The sequence below is a fragment of the Spea bombifrons genome, chromosome 8 (assembly GCF_027358695.1).
Source record: "Spea bombifrons isolate aSpeBom1 chromosome 8, aSpeBom1.2.pri, whole genome shotgun sequence".
Lineage (NCBI taxonomy): Eukaryota > Metazoa > Chordata > Amphibia > Anura > Pelobatidae > Spea > Spea bombifrons.
Window position 1 is genome coordinate 9,653,490 of NC_071094.1, and position 23,567 is coordinate 9,677,056.

The window sequence follows — 23,567 nt, forward strand, 5'->3', positions numbered from 1 at the left end:
CTCGTTGGCTTTTTAATTTTGCACGACAGCTGAAAAGATTTCTGCCATCCAAATGAGAAATGTTTACAAGTTTCTTCACTAAAAAAAATTATAATACAGTTTTAATGTATGAATCATTTTATTCTGGGAAAGCCAAATCTATACGTATCACGATAACTGCAAAAAAAAAAAAGGTAATGTAGCGACAGGAACAAGAGAAGCCTGGGGATAATAATGTATAATGAAAAGGGGCTAATCATTTTAGAAATGGTATTGAATGATATTCTCCGTAGCGGTATGAGGCATAAAAAAATATATCCTGTGGATTATGTGCAGATATTGGGTATGTGTGATTGGGGTTGCTCCAAAGAAATGAAGGGCACTGTATGAAAGGTTTGGGGTGCTTTGTAGTTTATATATGCTATGTACAAACAATGCAGTTGATTGACTATGTGCCTCTGTTAAGTGCTATAGTTTACATAAAAGTTCTCAATGCATGGAGAGAAAAGACAAAATTTAAGCAATGTCATCTATTTCCCCATTTTCATCCTTTTTCACCTGGTTTGCACCCTTATTTGATGGCGGTATTGTACAGTTGTCTCTTTTTCATTTTATTCATTCACGTGTACACGAGGAACCAAGGTTATGTCACTGTATAATTTCCTAAATTGTGGTATTTATTGGGTTGAAAAAATACTTGAAAAGCAAAGCTGTTTCTATGGTTGGCTGTAGAAACTTTGACTGCGCTAAACCTGAGGAGCAACTCGTTGCAGTAGCCAGCGTCTATAGTCAGGACTGTCTCTCCTACAAAGCTGAAACACGGCAGTCACTCTGGCCCTGCACTCTCACTCATGTCAGTAAACACCACAAGAAAAGCTCTTTTCAGCATTTTCTTGTGAAAACAAAACTTGACTTTGTTCAAATCACTGCGAGACAGTGCTCCACAGATGGAAATGCGAGGCCTACTAGATTCCCACGCTACCTTGCCTTACACTCTCTTAGGGACATCGTTTAGAGCAGTGGTTCTCAACCCATGTATCCTCAGGACCCACATTTGTCTTTGGTCATTAAGTCGCGACCCACAAATAATTTAATTTCCGAAACATTATATTTTATTCCATAAAACAACTTGTGCAGTAGTCCACATATATATATATATATATATGTATATGCACTTTTTAAACTGTAAACAAAAAGTAAACAAACAAACAGATACTTTGCACAATGAATAATGCAGTAATCACAGGGGGTGGGGGGACAGGGGTTGTGGTGTCTGGGTAACTGGGGCTGAGGGGGTGCATAGGGGCTGTGGTGGGGAGTAGGGGACAAGGAGTGTGTTGGGGGCAGGGACTGTGATGGTGGTAACTGGGGCTGTAGTGGGGGTAAAAGGGGATTTGGTGGGGTAACAGGGCCTGTGTCCTAGTGGGGGACAGAGGCAATAGGGACAGCAGAATATAATATATAAATATATATACATAATTAGTACACTAAAAAAATATATACTTACCTCAGAAAAGATGAGGGAGTGGAAAGGCTGCCCGCGGGCTGCAGCAGGAAGAGGGGAGGAGCAATAAGAGAAAAACTTTATTCAGCTCCCACTAGGAGCAGACAGCGACCGTCAAGCAACTTGCTTTGCGGTCGGGGAGTAATACTAAAGTACATGCCAGACAGGAGGCTGCCTGATGGCCCTGATTGTTGCGGCTGCGGTCCTGACAGCCTGCGGCTCGCGGATTGCCGCTAGAATGTGTACAATTTTCCTGGTATGCCTCCAGTCCGGCCCTGACCCTCCGCGACCCATTGAAGACAGGACCCATGAGTTGAGAACCACTGGTTTGGAGCTGTTTAGAACTTATTGTTTTGTCTTACAGAATAAACCACATAATTATAAAATAATTTTCCTTAAAATAACGGAAAAACTGCAAAAGGCAATATTCAAGGGGTACCAAGGGCCAGTCTTACTCTATACTGTATATAGCCAAGAAACTAGGAGAGAGAGGACATACCCATCACCCACTAGCTCTAAAGCCCTGTACCCTCTTTCAACCTAAAAGAACCGATCCTTGTGGCCCCAAAAGTACTATCACAGATTGCCAGTTTCCTTTTGCTCCCCATTTCCATGGAATAGCCCTATGGACATGTTGATTGTAACAGTACGATAATATGTCGATATATTAAATTCCTCATTTTCATCTTCAAACATGGATACCGTTCTGGAATCTACATCTTATTAATCTTCATTGATATGTCTTTGTTCAGCAGCGCTAATGACTCTTTGGAGTGCAAGGACACCTCTGTTGTAATTATCACGTTTTGCTGTTCTCATCAATGAGATTGAATTTCATAATCAATTTGATTGAATTTTAAACGGGTACAAAAAGTGATCTCTTTGTGACCAGAAAACATGTGGTTCTTAAACTCTAGGTAGTTTTTTTTTCTATATTTTCTGGACAATTATACTGAAGTTATGATTACTTAGGAAAATAAATAAAAAGGACAATTTTATCTGAGTATGCAGTATTTCTTTTTAAGATAAAGACCATAGAAGGTATTTCAGAGTTAGGTTACCATACCGACAAGCCATTAGTTAAGTGGACTATTTTTTTAAATGCAGAATAACAATCTTAGTCTTGGAAAGGAAGCAATCAGATCACACCTTATCCATTTTGCATGTCTTAGACGAAGCAGTTTCCACTTTCAAATCCTTGTTAATTTACTCATTTTACACCGAAAAAAAATATACTCTTAATGAAATCCAGATGTTAAAATTCCATTTTCACTAGGTCATAATTGAAGTTCATTGTGTCTTTATTTTTTTCCAGGGTTTAATATATGAAGTTGGTATCAAGTTCCCATGTCCATTAAACATTTGCCATAAATACGCCTTAATCCTCCAAGTCAATGCTGCGAGGTAACCACTCGGTTATTGGAGTGGACGAGAGGAACGGTGCGCCATTGCTTCTATAATAAACACAGGCAGGGTATAGTAAGTCATCTTAATGCATTGCTCGCAGATCCCTATACATTTGGCTTCTCAACCTTTTGACCTTTCTCTCCGTTCTCATTGAAGAAACTCGGCTTGCTTGGACCAGAGGTCAATGTTAAGTGTAAATGCTGTATATTTATTACAAAGCTTTTCCTGCAATAACTCATTTGACTTAAGTACTGGTCGGTCCAAACTAATTAGTTGGAGTTGCTGGATACCGCAACCTGTCAACAGCCTCAAACAAGAGTAATAGTTCCAAATCCAGTCTTTTAGGGATTTTTTTTTTGTGCTCTTAAAAAAAAAATAATAATGGATCATTGGGGAATTAAGGTAATTCGGTGAAACAAATTAGAAAAAAATGAAGCTGTACATTATGTTCTGTGCCAATTAGTTTTAAATTAAAATATTATTTAAAACCTAGTAGGGATTTATAAAGCGTATTTTAGGATTAAAATTTTCACAGAGAGCCTTAAAGACGAAAAAATAAATAAATAATACAGAATGCCTTGCATTAGGGTATAACATTGGTGTTCTGATAAATTATAAGCAGATACTAAAGGTTACTTTAGAGCACAATTATTATATAATATATGATCTGTGGATAATTATGTGATGTTGGGAAGTCGTTATTGTATGTGTTTTTGGCACATATGAAAACAATGCTGTAAAGTAAGAATGCTTTCAGAAGTAGACATGTTAATAGTTTATTTTTATCATTTCACAAAATGCAAAGTGAGTTAACAAAAGTCAAATAAGTATTTGGTGTGGCCACCATTTGACTTCAAAACAGCATCAATTCCTACATACAGTTTCTAAGGGACTCAGTAGGTAGATTGTTCCAAAAATCTTGGAAAACTAACCACAGTTCTGTGTATTTCGGCAGCCTCAATTGCTTTTTCTCTCTTCATATAATCCAAGATAGCCTTATACTATTGCTACCCATTTAGCATACCAAGACATTTTGGACAATGCTATGCTTCCAACAGTTTGGGGAAGGCACTTTTCTATTCTATTCTTTTCTATTCCAGCACGACTTGCACAAAGCAAGGTTCATAAAGGCATGGTTGGATGAGTATGGTGGTGAAGAACTTGACCGGCCGCACAGAGCCCTGACCTCAATCCCATCAAACACCTTTGGGATAAACTGGAATGGAGATTGCGAGCCAACATCAGTGCCTGGCCTCATAAATGCTCTACTGGATGAATGGACACTAGTTCCCACCAAAACACTGCAAAAGCCTTCCCAGAAGAGTGGAAGCTGTAACAGGGGACCAATTGCATATTAACGTCTATGTATTTAGAATATGATTTCATAAAAGTCCCTGCTGGCCTAATGATCAGGTGTCCCAATACTTTTGTCCATATAGTGTAGGTGAGGCTTTGTGTGTCACTGGATAGAGCGTGAACAGTGGTGGGGGCTAATATTGATTTTGTATAGGATTAACCTAAACATTAACCTTAAAATTGGAGTGATCATTGTTGGGCAATTCAACAGTTGCCCAACCTAGCTATTTGAGGTTAAGCATTTACAGATGGCGGGTCCTTTGTAAATGCTTAACCTCAAATAGCTAGGCTTCAATGTTGTTTGTCCAAAAGGAGGAATCAGCCAGGCAGAAGGGAGGACCACACTTTTATATTCACTCAGTACTTTAAAAGAGCCCTACAATATACAGTTTTATTAATACAAGTTATTTGATTTGATGATGGAAAGGGAAAAAACAAATTATTTACATCAACTGCACACAATTGCACATAAGATGTGGCTTTGTCCTATTCTTACCCAATGTAATTAGACCAAACCAACTATCTCTACCATTATAAATGATCATAAAAAGAAAACTGGGACAAGATTGGAAAAAGTGGGACAATGCCTCCCTACACAATATGTTTTTCTAAAGAAACATGCAGGTGTGCTCAGGAGGTACCCTCCACAGAGGAACCTCTGGATTCAGTGAAAACCTGGTTGGTCCTGAAGGAGTTACTGGTTTTAATGACTACCTGTGTACAAAATGCAAATTGTCAACATTTCTCCCAGTTCTCTGCCCCAGTTTGGCAGAGCAAATTCCCTAGGTGTGGAAATGAAGGATGATTAGTTATACACAGGCTGGTGAAGGAGTGTACGAGGCAGGTGGGAGACAGAGCAGCTCTGTCTTACACAATGCAAGTGAACAAAAGGAGCAATTATTATTTGTGATTTGTAGTCTGAACTTAAAAACAGTATTGATAACATGGATGTATAAAATAAAAAAATGAAGAGAAAGGAAATTAGCAAGTACAGCCATTCATAGTGTCAAAACCAGACCTTACGTACCAAAAAAGATTAAGGGATTACTTTTAGTACCTTCTCTACCAGTCCAAGACGTTTAGCTTTGGGGAGTCCATTAATGGTGATCCATGTGCCACATTTTCCAGCCCTGTGTATGGTGATCCCAGTAACACAAGTGTGGAACAATAGAAAAGAAGATTCTGAATTCGAGAGAATTATAAAGTAAACATGTTTTAGATTGAATGATCACGTAGAACAATAGATGACGCTATGAGAGGTTATACAAAACAATGCTATTGATTTTTACTCTGTAGGGCGAAGTTGTGCAGTACAAAAGTCTTTTATTTGACCTCAATTCTTGATTTGTGGACATTAAATAGGACAAACAGAACCTGGAATCTCCTGCTTAAAACCAGTAAACCTATATTTTCACAGCCCAGCACCATTTCTTTTACAGAAGAGTCATTAAACATCAGCTGTTCCACCTTGGATTCCAGATGTTCTGCTTTCACATGACAAACTCAGAGAGGGCATCACGCTCAGATAGCTTGGCAGAACGATATGTTGTCTTGTAGATTATAGGCATGCAATAATGTATACCAATAAATTTGTCTGCATCAATAAATCTGCCTAACAAAAGACTCCATTCAACAATTAGAAATGCTACGTGCATTATCTCGGCTTAACCTCTTGGGTGCCAGAACTGAATGAAGTGGTATAATGATAAATTGTAGGCTTCTCTGGCAACTGAAGGAACTAATGACGCACAAAAAGTCATTTATAGCATGAAGGAGGTTTTTTTTAGTGCAATAAACTGGTTGTATGGTGTAAGAAGATGAATATAGAAAAAAAACATAAATTTGTTAGTGCTCAGCTTGTTGTTGGACTGTCAGCATTAGTCACGTTCTCACTCAACGGAGGAGGATACACAGCCACATTTTACACTACATTTTATTTATAGATCATCAGCAGATTCTATAGCAAATTATAATGAGTGGAGAATGCAAAATTAACAATAATATTTAAATTAACAATAAACATATACAGTATGTATGTATAGAGGATGTGTTGGTACTGGAGAATAAGAGGACCATGCTGTAAGTATACAGTCTATTAGGAGCTTGAGTGGAGTGGGACAGAAGGTAAGGGACTTCTTGGGTGAGGATGACTTCATTGTAAACAAAGCCACTTTGGGACATATATTAAAGCATTGGCTGGAGGTTGTGGGATCTCAGGTATAGGGATGTGGAAGCTGTTGGGTGGAGATGGTACAAAGTACCTATCAAAGACTAAAATTAAACATCCAGGGACCCTATATATTTTTTTTAGCAAGAAATACACAAAAAATCATGCACAATTATTTTCAATATGTTGCATCTCTGTGGATAAAACGACACGAAGGATGAGTGAAGGTAGTTACTCAATCTTTGACATGTTTGAAGAACAGATAAACCTTAGTCTGGTGCAGAAGTTGTAATACTTTGTCAAGCAGAGAACCTGTCATCAGCGTATCAAACATTTATTTCATCTGACACGGACACTAGAGAATGGAATTATTAAATTAATGTCATGCTACATGAGATTACTATATTCACAGTATAACATGATAGCAACAGACCTTCCAAAATGCCGCTTGCTTGCAAAAGAGCATCTTAACAAATGTCATATATTCAGTTAAAAATATTCATTCGTTTCCCAGAAGCCCTTGTTCTCAGATCTCCGCGAACGAGGACTAATAGGAAATTAACGTCATCCTAAATTTGATATTGGGAAAAATTACTAGAGAAAGACAATTGTAAAGTTTACAGAAATTCGCATGGTTTGGTTTTGCTTGTCAGTTCTAACATGATTAACATAGGGAAGCTACAGACAAAATATGTGCTTACATACAAATTAATTTACAGGAATTTTTACTGTGGAACAGCAATATTATGATACATTGTAAAAATGTGAGACAGAAAGCAACAGCACCAGATATTTGCAAAAAAATATGTATCCCACCCTTTCTAATCTAGAAATTGAAAACCGCCATCCCAGCCGCTCCCTAAAAAAATCTAAATGTGCAAAATTAGCCCCCATCACAGGGTTAGGCACCAACATAGCTTATGGTGGACATTTACTGGGGTCTGTGGTGGACAATTTAATGATGTCCAGTGGACCTCACAATCCTTGCCACAAACACTGGTGCTCTTCTCCACTTTGCCTATCCCTGCTCCATCATAGCATGGACAGATTAAATAGGACCCCCAATCTATTCCCCATAGCTAATGTGTAATATGGCTGACATGTTTCCCAATTGCTTAAAGAGGAACGGCCTTTGTTTTTAGCATGATGTTGTGGACTGGGTGGACAGATTGTTGGGAAGGGCTGGTGATGATGCAGCAGTCATTGTCCACATTGGCACCAAGAACAAAGTCAATGGCACGTGGGGATGCTTAACAAGATTTCACAGCACTAGATGGCAAACTTAGGGAAAGGATCTCTTCAGATAATATTTTCAGAAATATTACCTGCACCATGCGCTACACCAGTGAGGCAGCGGGAGCTTAGAGAGAGAAATGCGTGGCTGGAAAAGTAGGGAGAAATGATTGGTTTTTGTTTTTTTAGAGAACTGGGCAGACAATGCAGCGAAAACAAACACGGAGGAGAAAAATGCCAGGTTAACAAAAAAGGGTGGAAAAAACTTTTTTTATATATATATATAAGTGAAAAAAGAAAGCATAAACCAGGAATAATTAAACCGAAGACAAATGAAGGGGATTATATCAATGAACATAAAGATCTAGCAACTGCTAAAATAAATACTTCTGTTCTGTTTTTACAGAGGAAGATGAAGGTGAAGGACCGCATTTAGCAAAGAGAAATAGGGTGACATGTAAAACAAGCGCGTTAACATGGGAAGAAGTTCTACTTAACTCTCCAAAGTACAAACCGACAATCCATGGACCCAGTGGGATACACCAAAAGTTATTAAAAGAGCTTCAAAGTGTCCTAGTAAAACCGCTAGAAGACTTATTAAACCAGTCAATATTGGCAGGAATGGTTCTAGAAGACTGGAAGTTGGCAATGATAGTCCCAGTTCAGAAAAAAGGTAGCAGGGAAGTCTTATGTCAGTAGTTGGCACATTAATGGAAACCATGCCAAAGGATAGGATTGTTTTTAGCTGCTGTCAAAGTCTGTGTTTCTATGACTCAAAAGCTGAGATATTTGGCAAAATTACTATATCTAACCAGCTTCCTGTCTTTTGCTTATATCCTTTTCTGCCTGGATGCAGCAGAAATCATTTAACCTCAATGGAAAAAAAATAACAGAAAGGGGGGACAGAACGAATTGGGTTGGAATAACATCCAAAGCTTAACAACAGCGGGTGAAGATGTCTGCTCCCAGTGGTATTCATTTAAGGAGCTGAGCATCACTTAGAGCCAGAACAATAAACTGAGATAGAAATGTATCACTGTTTTTTTTATATATATATATAGTTTTCATTGCAGTTTATGGATTTTCTATTCTATTACTCAGAATCGAATTGATATTGTTTATTTAAATCCACAAAACCCCGTTCATTGAATGTTTAAATTCCAAGTGCATGGAAGCAGTGCAGGTTTTTTAAAGTTTTCCAAATGTTTTGCTTGTTGTACTCTGTATGCCATGTTTAATCACAGCATAGGATTAATGAATTCGGCAAGCATACGTCTGACGGAACATACTCCGGTGAATTTGCAGCGTTACCTGAGAGCCATAGGCATATCCAGCAGGGGGAGAAATAGAGGTGAAACAGGACAGACTTTCTGATTCTGTATACCTGGTGGCTACAAATATTTTACAGACAGATTCAAATGACCGTTTTGATTTGTGTTTTATTGTTATTGGTTTATTTATTTATTAATATATTTAATGATTGATTTTTATTTATTTATGATTGCTTTCATAAATTGCTACATTTTCACGTCTTCTTTTTCTTTTGTATTTTTTTTTTACACCAAAGATATACATAGAGACATCAGAATCAATTGTTATCTGCTTATCATGTGGGGTCACTTTATTATTTGGCATAAAACTATTTTGTTATTCAAATGAGTGTTTGTAGGGGTTGCAGTATATCCTCTATATTCTTGGCTTGTCTGCTAGAGATAATAGTGGGGAGTGATAGGTCAGTGTTCATGTACCCTCCTATGGACTAGCTGGAGAAAGAGACTAGGTAGCTGTGTTGTATGGGTCAGCTGCTTAGAGCATCCTAAAACCCATAGGACCCTCATCCCATTGTACAGCACTACAGACTATATTGCCGCTATATATATATATATAAAAAAAATATATTAATAATTTGGAGTGGTTTCCTTCACTTTTTCAAATATTTGTTGCTAGGATTAATATATTTACAGACCCACAGGCCCTCTACTATTCTATTGGAGAACATTGAGCTCTCTCCACCTGTCTAGTAAAGGGTGTTAAATGTTATAGATATGTCACTGACTAGTCTATAACTTAATTCTAAGCATTTTTGTGTTTGTACACATGCTAATCATGTTATCCCATCATGTTATGACATAAATCTCAGATGTCATTGCAACAGAGGGGGTGGTGTATTTATTTAGATAGCAGATAAGATATATGGTGATTAAATGTTTAGAACAATAATTAGGGAAAATACATTTAAAAAAAAAATTACACAAAACAGCTCTTTGTTATTAAAAACCTACCATTTAAAGCTTATTATTATCATTATTATTATGTTCCTCCATCTATAGCCACAGACTCTTCAACCTCATACGTCGCCCTGTATATTATAAGCTTGCTATCAGAGCTCTCTTTACCTTGTATAAAGTTTTGACTTCATGCAATATATAGAGCTCTGTGTAACTAAATACATATATACATAAATAAAATGAAGGGTGTTCAATGGCAAATATCTCCCTAGCACAGTGATAGCAGGCGGCAGAGGGAGTGAGCCAATTTGAGGCCTGACGTGCCCCCTTTACTTTACCACTGCTATTCATAGTATGCCCCGGTAGGTGGGCATCATTCATCTGAGCCATAAGGATCTTGACTCCTGGAACCAGGTCAGAGGTCACACGATGGACTGATATCACATCCACTTACAGAAGCAGAAGGTGGGACAAGTAGGCGTCCGACCATTGCCCCCAGCCCGCTCAAAAGCTCCCCTGAACTATTGACGCTTCATGAATGTTACATCACTGGCTCTCATATATATATTTATATATTACATACTTGGGGTACCTAACCTGCCATCAATACATCCCATCTACTTTTATAAACATACCATAAATATCATTTCTGGTGTCTGTGCCATACAGTAATGAAACTGACATTTTCATTGGAAACTTTGTGCGTATACAAAATTGCATTCTACCCATTAACTAAGTGTAGACGTAAAGTGTGAATTTTATTATCCTACATTAAAATGACAATCTGGCTGCTTAAATACCATTCTTCCTAATACTGTAACCGAGTATCTCTAACAGGCCCTTTAAACGAGGATCCTTCTTTTTGAGCGGAGACAATTGGATAAACACACTTAATGTAGTATTATCATCTATAAAATACAAGCATATTCTGCAGCGCTGGAGAACGATATACAATCAAATAGTATAATTTACCTTTTGTTCAGGCTGGGTTTTAATTAAAAATACCGGCCTGCTATACGTACGTGGGTTCCGAAAGGCGAAACACTAACTTTGCTTGGATTTATTTGCTAGAACACAAATTTTTCCATTTTCAGAAAATGACCTTATATAGAATTAAAACAAAAAGGACAGAGAAGAGAGGCAGGCATGATACGCTGCCTACTGGAACTGAGCGGGTCCAAAGGAGTCTGTCCTCTTTCACTTTAATGCCTGCTTGGTTTGACTTTAGAAAGTGTTGAGATATATTCAGGGTTATTTTCTATAGATAGCGTGATATCGCTGATGCCCAGCATACGTCGAGCTCAGGTACAGTGTGCACACAATAACCGGAATGTCCTTCAATTGTTATTCCTTAAAACCAGGCAGGGTTATCTCGCTGAAATCAGGAGATCAGCAGCACTAATACTTATGACCAGAAAGAAACCAAGGATAAGGGTGAACAAGTGTGCGTTGCGAGATATACGAAGAGAGCAGCTGTTTGTTCTTTTAAAACACAAATTTAATACACATTTGATTTATATGTATAAAGTTGTCGTAAGCGCATGATGTGGGTCATAATAGTATGCATAAACAGGACCGCTATCTTTTATACATTTTATACATATGTCATAACATCACAGTGAATGCAGCCATTATATCTTTCTGCAATTTTGTTGGTGCGAAAATGCATCTATACACAGGACCCACAACATTTTTAGTCTACTTTGTTACTTTTTATCTAAATTTGGTGTCGCCATCCGGAATATGCTGCTGCCACAGGGCGCGCAATTGCGATTTGTCCCTTCAACTTTTTTCATTCATACGCAAATCGATCTGCAAGAAAATTGCGTTTGAATTATATTTAATCTGTTTAGTAATTGTGTCAATCTGATATCGTAATAAATTCTATTGATGAGCCACGGTTAAAACATGTAATAGAGTGTCCGTTATGTGTTGAGAAAGCAAATTTAGTTTTGCTTCCTACGTGCTGAGTAACACTTTCCTTCTCGGAGAGACTTAAGCTGAGGGTGACATTTAAATATTCTGCTACTGATTCACGAAGCACTAAACCGAAGCACGTTACGTTGCACGTGAATTATTGTTACTGTGTTTCTTATAATTTAAAAACAGACATACAGCAAACGAATAAAAAAATGCAATTTGCATTATTAATTATAATAATAAAATATACAGATAATAATCTTAATGGGCCATAAAAGATTATCTATTATGCACCTTATAAAAACAAACGGACGGCTACAATTCATTAATCCTCGTACCGGGAAACTAGTTAGGCTGGCGTTTAATGATGTTACAAATATATAGTTATTGATATTGATTAGATCATCGCAGTCAATTATAGTTATTAAGTTGCCACCTAGCTTGTAAGGTGTAGGCAGGCTGGTAAAAGTTTTGACGCAGGGCCAGCAGAAGCCAAGCAGGGGCTACGCCATGGCACCCCCCTCTTTAATAGTTCTGATAACCTTATGTCCTGAGTATTTAGGGACAGTCCTTAAATTTGTCCCAAGTAGGAACTGCAATGTTCTGCAAATAACAATAGGGGAATCAGCAATTGGTGCTGACGAGCCGAGGGAAAGGAAGAACGGTATTTAATAATTAATCTCAACCAGATTTCCATCTGTTTATTAAAAAAAAAAAATAAAGTCTATATTTCCTGTCCGTTTCAGCTGCAGTCAATTGATTTTTACCCTTTAGGTCTCAGTAATTTTACTTATTGATTTGTATAGCACCATTATATTCTGCGGCGCTGTACAAGTAGTAAACTGGAATTGCTGAGTGCTGCATTAGGAGTGAACAATATGGAACTCTTATTAATAGCTAATGAATAATTATTAGAGTCTGTGGTCACTTGTATCACTGATTGATTAACGAACTATCCGGTAAACATGTACTAGGACGCGTTAGCATTTCAGTATTAGAGACGGTGCTTCCTGACTACACATGGTCAGCATCCCTCAGCCTCCGGTCCTCCCGCTACCATGGCAATGAGTGAACGACCATCCTGCAAGACTAAGTACCCGCCCATTCCATTTCGTCACGGTTCGAATCCACTAATCAAAAGTACGCAGGCGGGAGGGGAAAAGGGGGTGCGGTCAACCTACCATGCTAACTCCTAGCAGCCGACACAGATCGGAAAAGGGGCGTATCCGAGGTTCGCCATTGGCTGCCTGCCATCTCCTCGTTAGCAACGGCGGCAAGGTTGCGTTGCAGCGCCCACCATAGCAACAACATCACCGCGCCATTTCTTCTGAGGCAGTACCCCGAGTCTCCTCCTCATAGTCGGAGTTGACAGGCGGGGACGGCCGAGTGCGGTCCGCCTCTTCACCCCCCCCTTTTACTCCCTCCTCCTCCCGGGGCCCAGGACACGAGGAGGTGGAGCCTGCCTCCATTATTTATATTTTGTCTCCCTTTTTATTTCCTCCCCTCCTTCAAAGTCTGACACGTCCGCAGTGAGTGAGTGGCGTTGGCAGCCTGTCAATCCGTCACTGGGGCCGGCAGCGGCAGCAGCAGCAAAAAAGCGGGGCAAGAAGCCGGAGCCATAAATCCCGCCCGGGAGCCCCGGCACCGGCCCCCCATCCATCTCTCCCTCATCAAACCCTCTCCCCTCAGCCGCCGCCGAGGACGAAAAAACTTTTTTTGATTGCTGCTCAGAGGCATCATCATCATCATCACACCGGGCAACCTTAACCATTTCTATCACCTATCACTGCACTAGCTCTTCTTAATACTCTCATTAATACTATATCTGCTACTACCGGTACACCCCCCCTCAGCCCCGGCCACAACTTTCACAGAGACTTTTGTTTTATATCTTTTTATTGGCGTTTAATATATTTTTGTTTTTTTTACATATTTTATATGAAGACCGGTTTATTTTCTTTTTGGAGGTGATCTGCGAGGAGCTCCATCAGTGACTGATTTATTTATTTCTCTGAAAGGAAAAGGCGACGAGAAGCTGGAGATTGGCAGCGCCTGGATGGGAGACCCGAGCGAGGGATGAAGGATTGAAGAACTAGGGGGAAAAAAATCAAGAAAGAGGAAAATCTAAAAATACAGCTTTGACTGCTATGAGAAGCGAGGATCAAGCGATTTGTTACACGTCTTGATGAGATCACTGTCTAATTTTGGGGGAAATAATCTACATTTCTGTCAATATTTTTTTTTTAAATTATACTTGATTGGAAAATAACTGAAAATAAACTTGATTTAACCAATAAAGCGAGCTTCACTATAGATCGCTAGCTGTCACGGAAGATCGCGTGTGACAGAGATCTGTGCCTCTTTTCACGATTTTTTATTGTTTTTTTGGTAATTTGCACTGGCGGAATAAAGGACCGAAGTTCCGATCGTAAAACATAGAACGACCGTAAACAATCAGAGGTTCTACGGGAAACCGGAATACTCATCGCTGACAGCATGTGCGCCCCGTCGCACCTCTTTTACTTCTCCTACGTTGAAGGGATCATTTGTACCGAGTTTTGTTTGTGATAATTAAAACCCCAAAACTTTGAACTTGTGTTTAACTTTTTTTTATGGGACCCTCAGAACTTGTACTTGGAATAAAGATCTGATTTGTGCTAAAAGATACACAGCAGCTGGACTGAGATTTGATCACCGAGCGGCTTCTTCTCGTTACATTTAATAGATCGGTGGATGGTCATTACGGTTTTTTTTTTGGCATGAAGATCGACCATAGACCTTGATGACAAGTCTGCCTACCTAGGGAGATCAGAGGTCTCGGGCTTGGATCTGACGCTTGTTATTGTTGATGTGTGGGACAGTGACCCCCCAGCGGTACTGCTCCTGGCTGTGAGGTCTTCCTTGCAGTCTGTTGCCATTGATTGGGTTGCGGTGAGGAGTATGGACGATCAGACAAGGATGATGCAGACTTTAGCAGGGGTGAACATGGCCGGTCACTCTGTACAAGGGGGGATGACTTTGCCTCCTCCCCATGGACACGATGGGACAGACGGGGACGGCAGAAAGCAGGATATAGGAGACATCCTACACCAGATCATGACCATCACTGATCAAAGCCTGGATGAGGCACAAGCAAAGTTGGTTCCCAATGCAATAAAAAAAACAAACCCTAAACAATACAACCTCATCAGCCTTTCCCTCCCCACACATCACAGCAGCTCATCAGTCCTGTTCATCGCGGAGGGAACCACTTCCCCGTGCAGGCACTTTGTCAAATAAAGCAACACATGTTTGGGTAGAGATTCGCTGAGATGCAGCTGCAGGCTCCTCTGGCGTGGGGACGAGATGATTCAAAAGCAGGCTGGGATCGGCACCGCTCGCCGCGGCAGCAAAGCAGGCTTTTGTTCCATCTCACGTGCGGATAGATTCCCCCGGTGCCCGTATAAATACGACTTCCAGGACCCCTCTCATCCCCTCTGCCTCTGGGGTAGAAGCTATCCCTTTATATATGATAATATCTAAATAAAGCTTGGCATGGGCTGTTTGTCCCTTTACAGTAATTGATCGGCCTTTATATTGTCAAATTGATGCTTATAAATTCCTAGATCACTCAGGTTCCCTTTTTTTTTTTTCTAAACCAGGGCGATCCCCTTATCTGGTCCCTGCCCCTACAAAGCGAATTGTTTATAGATCTTGCTTTAAGGGCCACTTACTTTCCTCCCAACAAACATCTTGTGGTGTAGATGAGCCTGCCAGCGATCTCTGAGACACGAGACAATAAATGCCTATTTTCCTACCCAAGCATTTATTGTTTTATTCTTGGCAACCTGTTTGCATGATTTGTAAACAGCAGTCACTCTTTAATACTGTTTATGTAGTAGGAGTGCACAGATTGTTTCTATCATGCTTTGTTTATATGTCTGTGCCTGTTTCAGTAGCCTAACATTATAAAATCCACCTGCCATTCATTTGCTCATCCTTCAGCAAGTTGAAACATTGTTTATTATTATTTTATTTATTATTTATTGAGTGTGTGTGTGCAAATCTTAGGATTGTTTCTAGAGATGTTGCTGCAGAAATCAGGGGGTGGAGGGGGAGAAAATAGCAATGTTTGGAAAATATACTGCTGTGTAAAAATTGGCCCTTTTAATAAATCAGTTTTTGATGTGGATGGAAGCAGCTTGTTGCAGACACTGGCAGATTTATATTTGCAATAATAGCAAGCTAATTTGACATGTGAGTAAACATTACAAATTGCATCTCCTTTATGGTAAAAGCTCAACTTACAAGTTGCCTAACACTTTTGGCATGAGTAGCAGGTGTTTCATCAATTCCCCCCCAAAGTGAAACATGTTGTTGGAAATTAATAAACAACATATGGCATATAAATCAGGTATTTTATGAGAGACACACCAGTGAAAATAATGATTATGTGTCAGTTTCGAACGATCATAGTTAAACCCCAGGTATTTTTTTTCCCCGTAATCCATGCCCAAAGAGAGTATTTGCTGCATGCCTGTAATCTTTGTCTCGTGCCGCCGCTTTGTACATATTTTGGCACATATAATGTCAGAGAAATTAGAATTTAGAAAGCAGTTTGGATTAATCTTTTTTGTGCTTGATTCTTTTTCAGAAAGCATGCGCTTAACTGCCATAGGATGAAGCCAGCACTCTTCAGCGTCCTCTGTGAAATCAAAGAGAAAACAGGTAGGGTCATGCTTTTTTTTTACTGTGAAACATGGATTTTATTACATGCAGTTTGCCCTGATTGTGCACCGACTCGTGTCCTGGAACTGGGCAACGCCATCTTTGGTCTTATTTATTTTTCTCGTCTTGTGTTGTTAAAGCAGTACACAGAAAGATAAAAAAGTATTGATATCCTATACATAGGCAAATAGTTGGAAGCTGTCGTTGCTGTGTACTGGGATGGGGGGAGGGAGAAGTCTACATATGACACAGGACAGAGGACCTTCAGATAGGTTATGGAGCAGCTGGATATTTCTCCTTGACTATTCCTTTAAAGAACAATACAGAGGGAAACGATATGTCTTTAACACCTTAGCTTCCAAGTGAACCTGTAATTTGTCTCTATATTAGAGTGCGGTAAACTAAAATCGCTCTACAGGTTGGCTATGTGGCTTAAAAGGAATTCTCCATGTGAGCCATGGACCCAGACAGAGATGTCTCTACAGACTTCCATTAAGTGGAGATGTTGGAGACTACATCAACAGCATGCGTTTGTACAGAGATGTGCAGCCCATCATTACGGTGATTTTCTTCTCAGAAATATCCACAAACCCCCATCATGAGATCAATAAAGGAATCTGAGCTGTTGACACTAAATCAGGTTATTAATTAACTCCACAATCTCACTGTAAAAGATAACTGCGTTTTGTTTTAAAATCCATTTCTCATCTCAGCCTAAAAAACGTTAAAACGTAGAAGAAAGAAAAAAAAAATAGTAACAAAGGTTTTCGCAGTTATTCTTGGCAATTCTGATTTCTTTTGTTCTTGATTTATTGTAGAGAATAGCAGTTTTGCTCAGGGGGTAGTGTAATTAAGTGCTCAGTATGTGTCCGTATATATATATATATATATATATATAAATATATATATATATACAGTAAATTATGTTAAACCAAATGTTATACTGCTTTTAAGATATTTTGTTTCTATCACATCAAGGTGTGTAACATACTTATTACCTTAGAAAAACATAAATATTATTATATTAAATAATTATATTATTTGAAAACAATTTTAGGTTAATTATTTTATTAATGAAGGTTAATCATTTTTAAGGGAACTCTACAGTGTCATCTGATATGTATTTATATGAGCGGGTCTCCTTATTTATTATTATTTATTGATTTATAAAGCGCCATCATATTCCGCAGCGCTGTACAATGGATAAACACGACATAACAAATAGCACCTAACAGTTTTCACCTACAGAAACAAAAGGTACAGAGGGCCCAATCTACTTCTTCCGCCAAACAGATCAAATATTCATGATAAATCTCAACTTTCCGAAGTTCTTATAAAACGACACATGTATTATTTATCGATTGTCGTTGTCTGTTTGCGAAACTGGCAAATCCAACCATGTGGAAATGAAAATAGTCGTTTGGAATTTTGCTTTATTTAGGTTATTTATTTATTTCATACAAATAATCATTAAATAATCCAGGGATTTCAATGGTGTCAGATCACTAGAACCTATTAAGGGTGTCAGTTTCAGTGTTGAGCTTGTCAGTGATACATTGTAGCAAATCAAACGACTACAATATATATATTAATTGCTGGCACACCTAATCAATCACTGTCAATTTCCGTGTGCGTAGAAGGCTTTTTTTTTTTACCCCCAAAATCTATCTCTTTAATTGCTGCTTTCTGTTCGTATAATACACCGCAACCTGATCTTTTGAACGCAGCACTGCCTTGAGCTACACTGATTTTAGTCATTCCATATGTGAAATTCATAAAAAAAAATACACATTTTAATTGTAGCAAAAAAAAATACTCTAATCATAATATGTTTTCTGCGCGTTCATCTTTTTGAAAGCCAATCTTTATAAAAAAAATATAAATAGTGTCACATAACATCATATGGAGATGTAGCTAGACTTTAAGCGCACCATTATTACTAATATTTAATCCTATACTGAGTTGCAGACGTAAACGTTCATTCGCATGTTGGTATTTGAGAGGTAAATGATCATTATAATAATTGTATATGTGTCTAACATTCGTATTAGAATCCTTCAAAACTTTGTTCCTCCCAGTTTAGGCGGCTTGTAGATAAAGGTTTATCCAGTTCAAACGTCCACCGGTTTCCCAGACTCTGAACGTGGTGGTAAAAACTGACAAAGGGAGAGCGTGTGAATGAAGGAAGACGGGCCTTTTACATTATGAATGAGAACATGATTGTTTAAACAGTCATCTTAACATACAAAGAATCAATGGGCATCACCCGAGTAACACATATTATGATAGATATCCAGGCGGTGTATCTTATACGTAGGAGAATGATCAGCTTGTATCCTCCTTGTGCTGTAATGTAGAAACGAGGGGAGAAATTAGAGCAGACAAATTGAATTTGCACATCGCGTTGCTGTTGTGTGTCCGACTTGTGCTTTAACAGCCGAAGCAGCTGCTTGTGGAGTTATAAACAATGCTGCATTTCAAGTGTTTGTTTTTATTCTCAGTGGCTGCAATCTGTTTAATGTCACAGAGGGCGGCTGGTCCGTGTGCTTACACTAACACGGAAACTTTACCCTATTAGCTCATCCAAATGAATAGGGTCATGAAACGTTCTTTGTCTTTTAACCATATCATTGTTTCCAAGCAGATTATGTACCCGCCGCATCCATCAGAGGAGTCCCGCTCCTTATTTTTTTTTTTATATAAAAATGCCTTTATTATTTCTGTCGAGTTGACTCTTTGTTCGGGATCAGATGGGAAGTCGTATTCATTAAAAGCAGCAGATAAAAGCGTACAGTCGATTAATCAATGAGTTCCTTTTCCGTTCTGAATAGAAAGGCTTCTTCTTCTTCTTCTTCTTGAAAGGACAGGATATTTGTGTACTATCACGCGCAGGTTCCCGAGCTTTATTTAGATTCGTGCTTTGCTAACGGCAGCCACAAGGTAGCAGGCTTTTGCATATGTTTTACCCCGTAATTGTTATCTTTCCTGAATTATTTGCTCCGAGAATTACAGTGTTTGTGGGATCATTTTTTTATTTTTTTTTTTCTTCGGATTTGAGGCATTAACCTTACCCAGAATCAATCTCCTGTTTATTTGTGTGTTTGGATTAATCAAAAAAAAAAAGGAGTTAGATGGAACCTGCCTCCTGTGTTTGTTGCATGTAGATGAGAAATGACTTTTTTTTTAAATTAAATAAGCAAGCTGTAGATTTTTCAGCTAGCCACAGGCATAAAAATCAATACACTTGAACATATGATTGTGTACAGATTTTTTTTATTTATTTTTTTTAACAAGCCTCAGTCTGTAGGTTTTTTTTATTATTATTTATCCCCATGTGGGTACATACTGGCAAAACCTGTGATTGCTTCATTAGTATTGCGTACTGAGAAAATTAGAAATATTTTTTGGTTTGTCATAAGAAAGCCAACTGCCTCATTGATCTCTGAACACCAGCTTTTCTTTATGCTTTATGATGAATCGCAATGACGTTTGGGTAGTGTGAAAAATGAAGACTTTTGGGGTCCTAAAAGTGTATGCATATACCAAAAAGCGTCTGTTTGGTGGCACTTTATCCACACATCCCACCGGTGACAGGTAATGCTAGAAGAAAGAAGGCGACGAAGCGCTCGTAGCATTTAGGTACATTGACAGCTGTCAGCCACCTATAAATATATGGTCACTATGGAGCAGAAAGCTTAAATGGCATTCATTTAGTAGTAATGTCTAATGGCATACGTGATGGTTTGCCAGATTTGTGGCCTTTTGTGAGTCTTATAAGCAGGACAGACTTGGGAAGATCATAAAATGTAATGAACTTCTCCAGTGAGCGAGGCGTCCGTAGGGGAAGCTCGAAGGACTGTCTCAGGCTAGTTGAAGGATTTTTATATGCCTTAGGAGAGTCCGTAGAAACACTCACTGACTGTTTTTGACCCAGAAAACAAGATGTGAGTAGCCTTTTGGGGGACCATTAACCGCTTAATTGCCAGGCTACTTCTAACGTTGCCATATAGTGCTTTGCTGGTATGTATGGCATCATAAGGGTTAAATAGCAACATGATTTAATTGGCCACATGCTAAACTATCGTTTTGGTCGGAAAAACTAAAATGATTTACGCGTATTACTGCTAACAATCCTAAATAATAGTCTATCAAGGGGAAAAAGATGAAAACATTTTTTTTTAAACAATATTATATTTGTTATGCACTAAAAGGACTTTTTTTACCTGCACAATACATTGGAGTTACAGATAGGATTGGCTCAGACATTTAGATCTTGCCAGATTTATGCTTTTTTTTGCCTTGATTTTAAAATGTCATTAATTCTGAGGGAAAACAGAATAATTTACAGTAAAAAAAAATGGGAAGAAAAGCTTGTATGTATTTTAAGTAAGGAAAATGCATTTCTGCATATTCAAAGTGAATCGTATTAGTGTTTAGGGGTTTATTATAGTTAGCTTGTCCTTTAACGCTTTCTCACCATCAAGTGTTAATATAAAATATATGTCGTGTAAGTTAAAAAGTAACTTATTTCTTTGGCTTTAAGTCCTAATTGCAATCAATATATATATATATATATATATATATATATACAAAATATCCAGATGAACCCAACTTAAGTAAAATTACTTATTCTGCATAATGATTCCTTAAAAATTGTAATAAACCGAACAGAATAAGAGAATTAAGAATGTATCCATATTTTAAGTGAGAGGTATCCTAATATTTTTTTTTTATTCATCGTTCCATATGATAAATGTCGCCTTCGTCTAAATAATAAGCATCTCATTACAAAAAGGTAAGAGAGGCTCAAATGTCTTTTCCTGCGGCAGTTCAGTCTCAGGTTTACAAAGGGTTAAACAGCCACAAGCTTGAACTCGATTATAAGGATCTGTTTCCAGACTACATGTCAGCTTCCTCCTGTAAGGTTAAACGCCATCCAGTTATCAATGCAAACCCAATAAATGAAGATAATCACATATGCTATGTATAATAACTGGAGCTTAGGTATGAATATTTTATCTTAAAATGATCCATATTTTATCATATTTATAGCATATATTTTTTCAGGTAATATGTATTTGGTGCTTGTTCCGGGTTTTCTATGCTGTAGAGCAAAAAGGGTCTGCGAGACTAATTTTTACGGTCTTTAGGCCAGCTATTTCCTATATATATAAATATATATATATATATTCTTTTTTTTTGTCCCGTATCGCTCAGCCGGTCTCAGGGTGCTCTCGTTTTACACTCCGGTTATAAAGTGATGCGTCTGTTGGCGATATAAAATGTGTAATTATTGCAGTGTTGGGACAGAAGAATATTACACATTTATTCCTTTCTGCACATTGAGATACGTTTTATGAGGACAGCATGAAATGTCATATATTTTCTGATGGCCCCATAAAAGTTATCACTTCCTGAATAAGAATATTGGAATAAAGGCTTTTCATATTCCTCACCTTCCAGAAGGATACGCCGTTCTGTATTTTCGACATAGAATAAAACGGCGCGCGTTTAACCCCAACCTACAAGAAATGCTGCATGGCGCACGTTTTATCATTTGGGCACCGCCGAGACCTACAAATACTTCTCATAGCGAGGGGATCAGGGCAGAAATTATAAATGACATTGATTCAATTTGAATATTGACCTACATGTAATTTAAAGAGATGCAGCTGGCCAGGAAAAAGCAATAAGAACTGGATTAGTGTCAGTATGCTTTTCCCAACATATTTGCTAACAATAACATATTATTTATTTATATATTAATAGTTTCGAGTTCACCGCACATTATATTTATATTTAGTGTAATTTACTTACATTGATTTGCTATGTGTGTGTGTGTGCGTTTGCTGGAAATATCAACTAGAATCTTATAATCAATATTTTTTTTATTTAACTATAACATTAAGTGGAATCTTAACATCAGCCAGAGAAAAGCACTATATATATATCTATATATATATATCTATATATATATAATCTATCTTCATATATATATATATATATATATATATATATATATATAAATGTATATATATATACATATATATATATATATATTTATACATATATATATTTATCTATCTATATTTATATATATGTGTGTGTGTATGTATATATATATATATATATATTTATTTTCTTTATTTTTATATATGCATGTATATATATATATGTGTATACATATATATATATATATATATATATATATATCTTTCTATATTTATATATATATATATATGTGTGTGTATGTATATATATATATATATATTTATTTATTTGCTGTGTACTGGTCACATACATAAGTTGTGTTGTTTTGTTCCCCTTAGCCCGCAGGCTATAGACTGAATGTCCATTTAACACCACTTTACTCTGTAACAAGTTGTAGTGAATGCAGGGAACTGATGGGTGGATGTGACTTTCTTGTCTAATTGCTGGAAAGAAATGTATTTGTTTGCTCTGGCTTTTTTTTCCCTCCCCTCCCTTATTGCACCAGTTCACACCAGGAGAAGAATGCGGTGTTTGTTTTCCCCGCACGGCTTTGTTGGAAACCAACCCTCTTTACTAAGGTGATCGTCCAGACTCACATCTCACCAACCTCACAAAGCCGGCCTCTGTCATCACGCTGACCTCGCGTCACACTCTCCTACAGGCCGCGCTCGTTCTGAATTATGAACGTTGTAAATAATTCACATCAATATTTAATATAAATTATGGAATTATTAAATCTCGTTCTCTTCTCACTGTCAGTGTTTCAGCAAACTTGAAGCAATCACACAAGCCTTTCTGATGGATGAGAGTTTAAAAACCCGCCGGTTTCAGCACCCGTATAAAGTGCTCACACTGCCCTATGTATACGCTAGTTTTATATAAGCTCATGAGTGTCATTATGGGAATCTGTAGGAGCAACCGTGTATGAAACCTGTATCTGATATATTCAGAACTCAGAAATGGTATGTCTGATTTAGTAAAAATTACAAATCCTGTGTCAGTCATTATGCACAGTGAATAATAACCTTTTCTCCCCCAAAAAGTGAATGTTGATTTTGGCAACTATAGCTGACCC

General features: G+C 37.9%; 1 protein-coding gene across 3 annotated transcripts in view; it reads left to right on the forward strand.

Annotated features, from left to right (window-relative positions):
- Positions 1–14,546: 14,546 nt before the first annotated feature.
- PBX3 (PBX homeobox 3) overlaps positions 14,547–23,567 on the forward strand; it is a 111,740-nt gene continuing 102,719 nt past the window's right edge. For all 3 annotated transcript variants that reach the window (XM_053473799.1, XM_053473801.1, XM_053473800.1), the window contains exons 1-2: positions 14,547–14,931; positions 16,428–16,501. In XM_053473799.1, the coding sequence (XP_053329774.1) occupies positions 14,735–14,931; positions 16,428–16,501 (271 nt within the window). In that variant the 5' untranslated portion in view covers positions 14,547–14,734. The remainder of the gene's footprint in view (positions 14,932–16,427; positions 16,502–23,567) is intronic.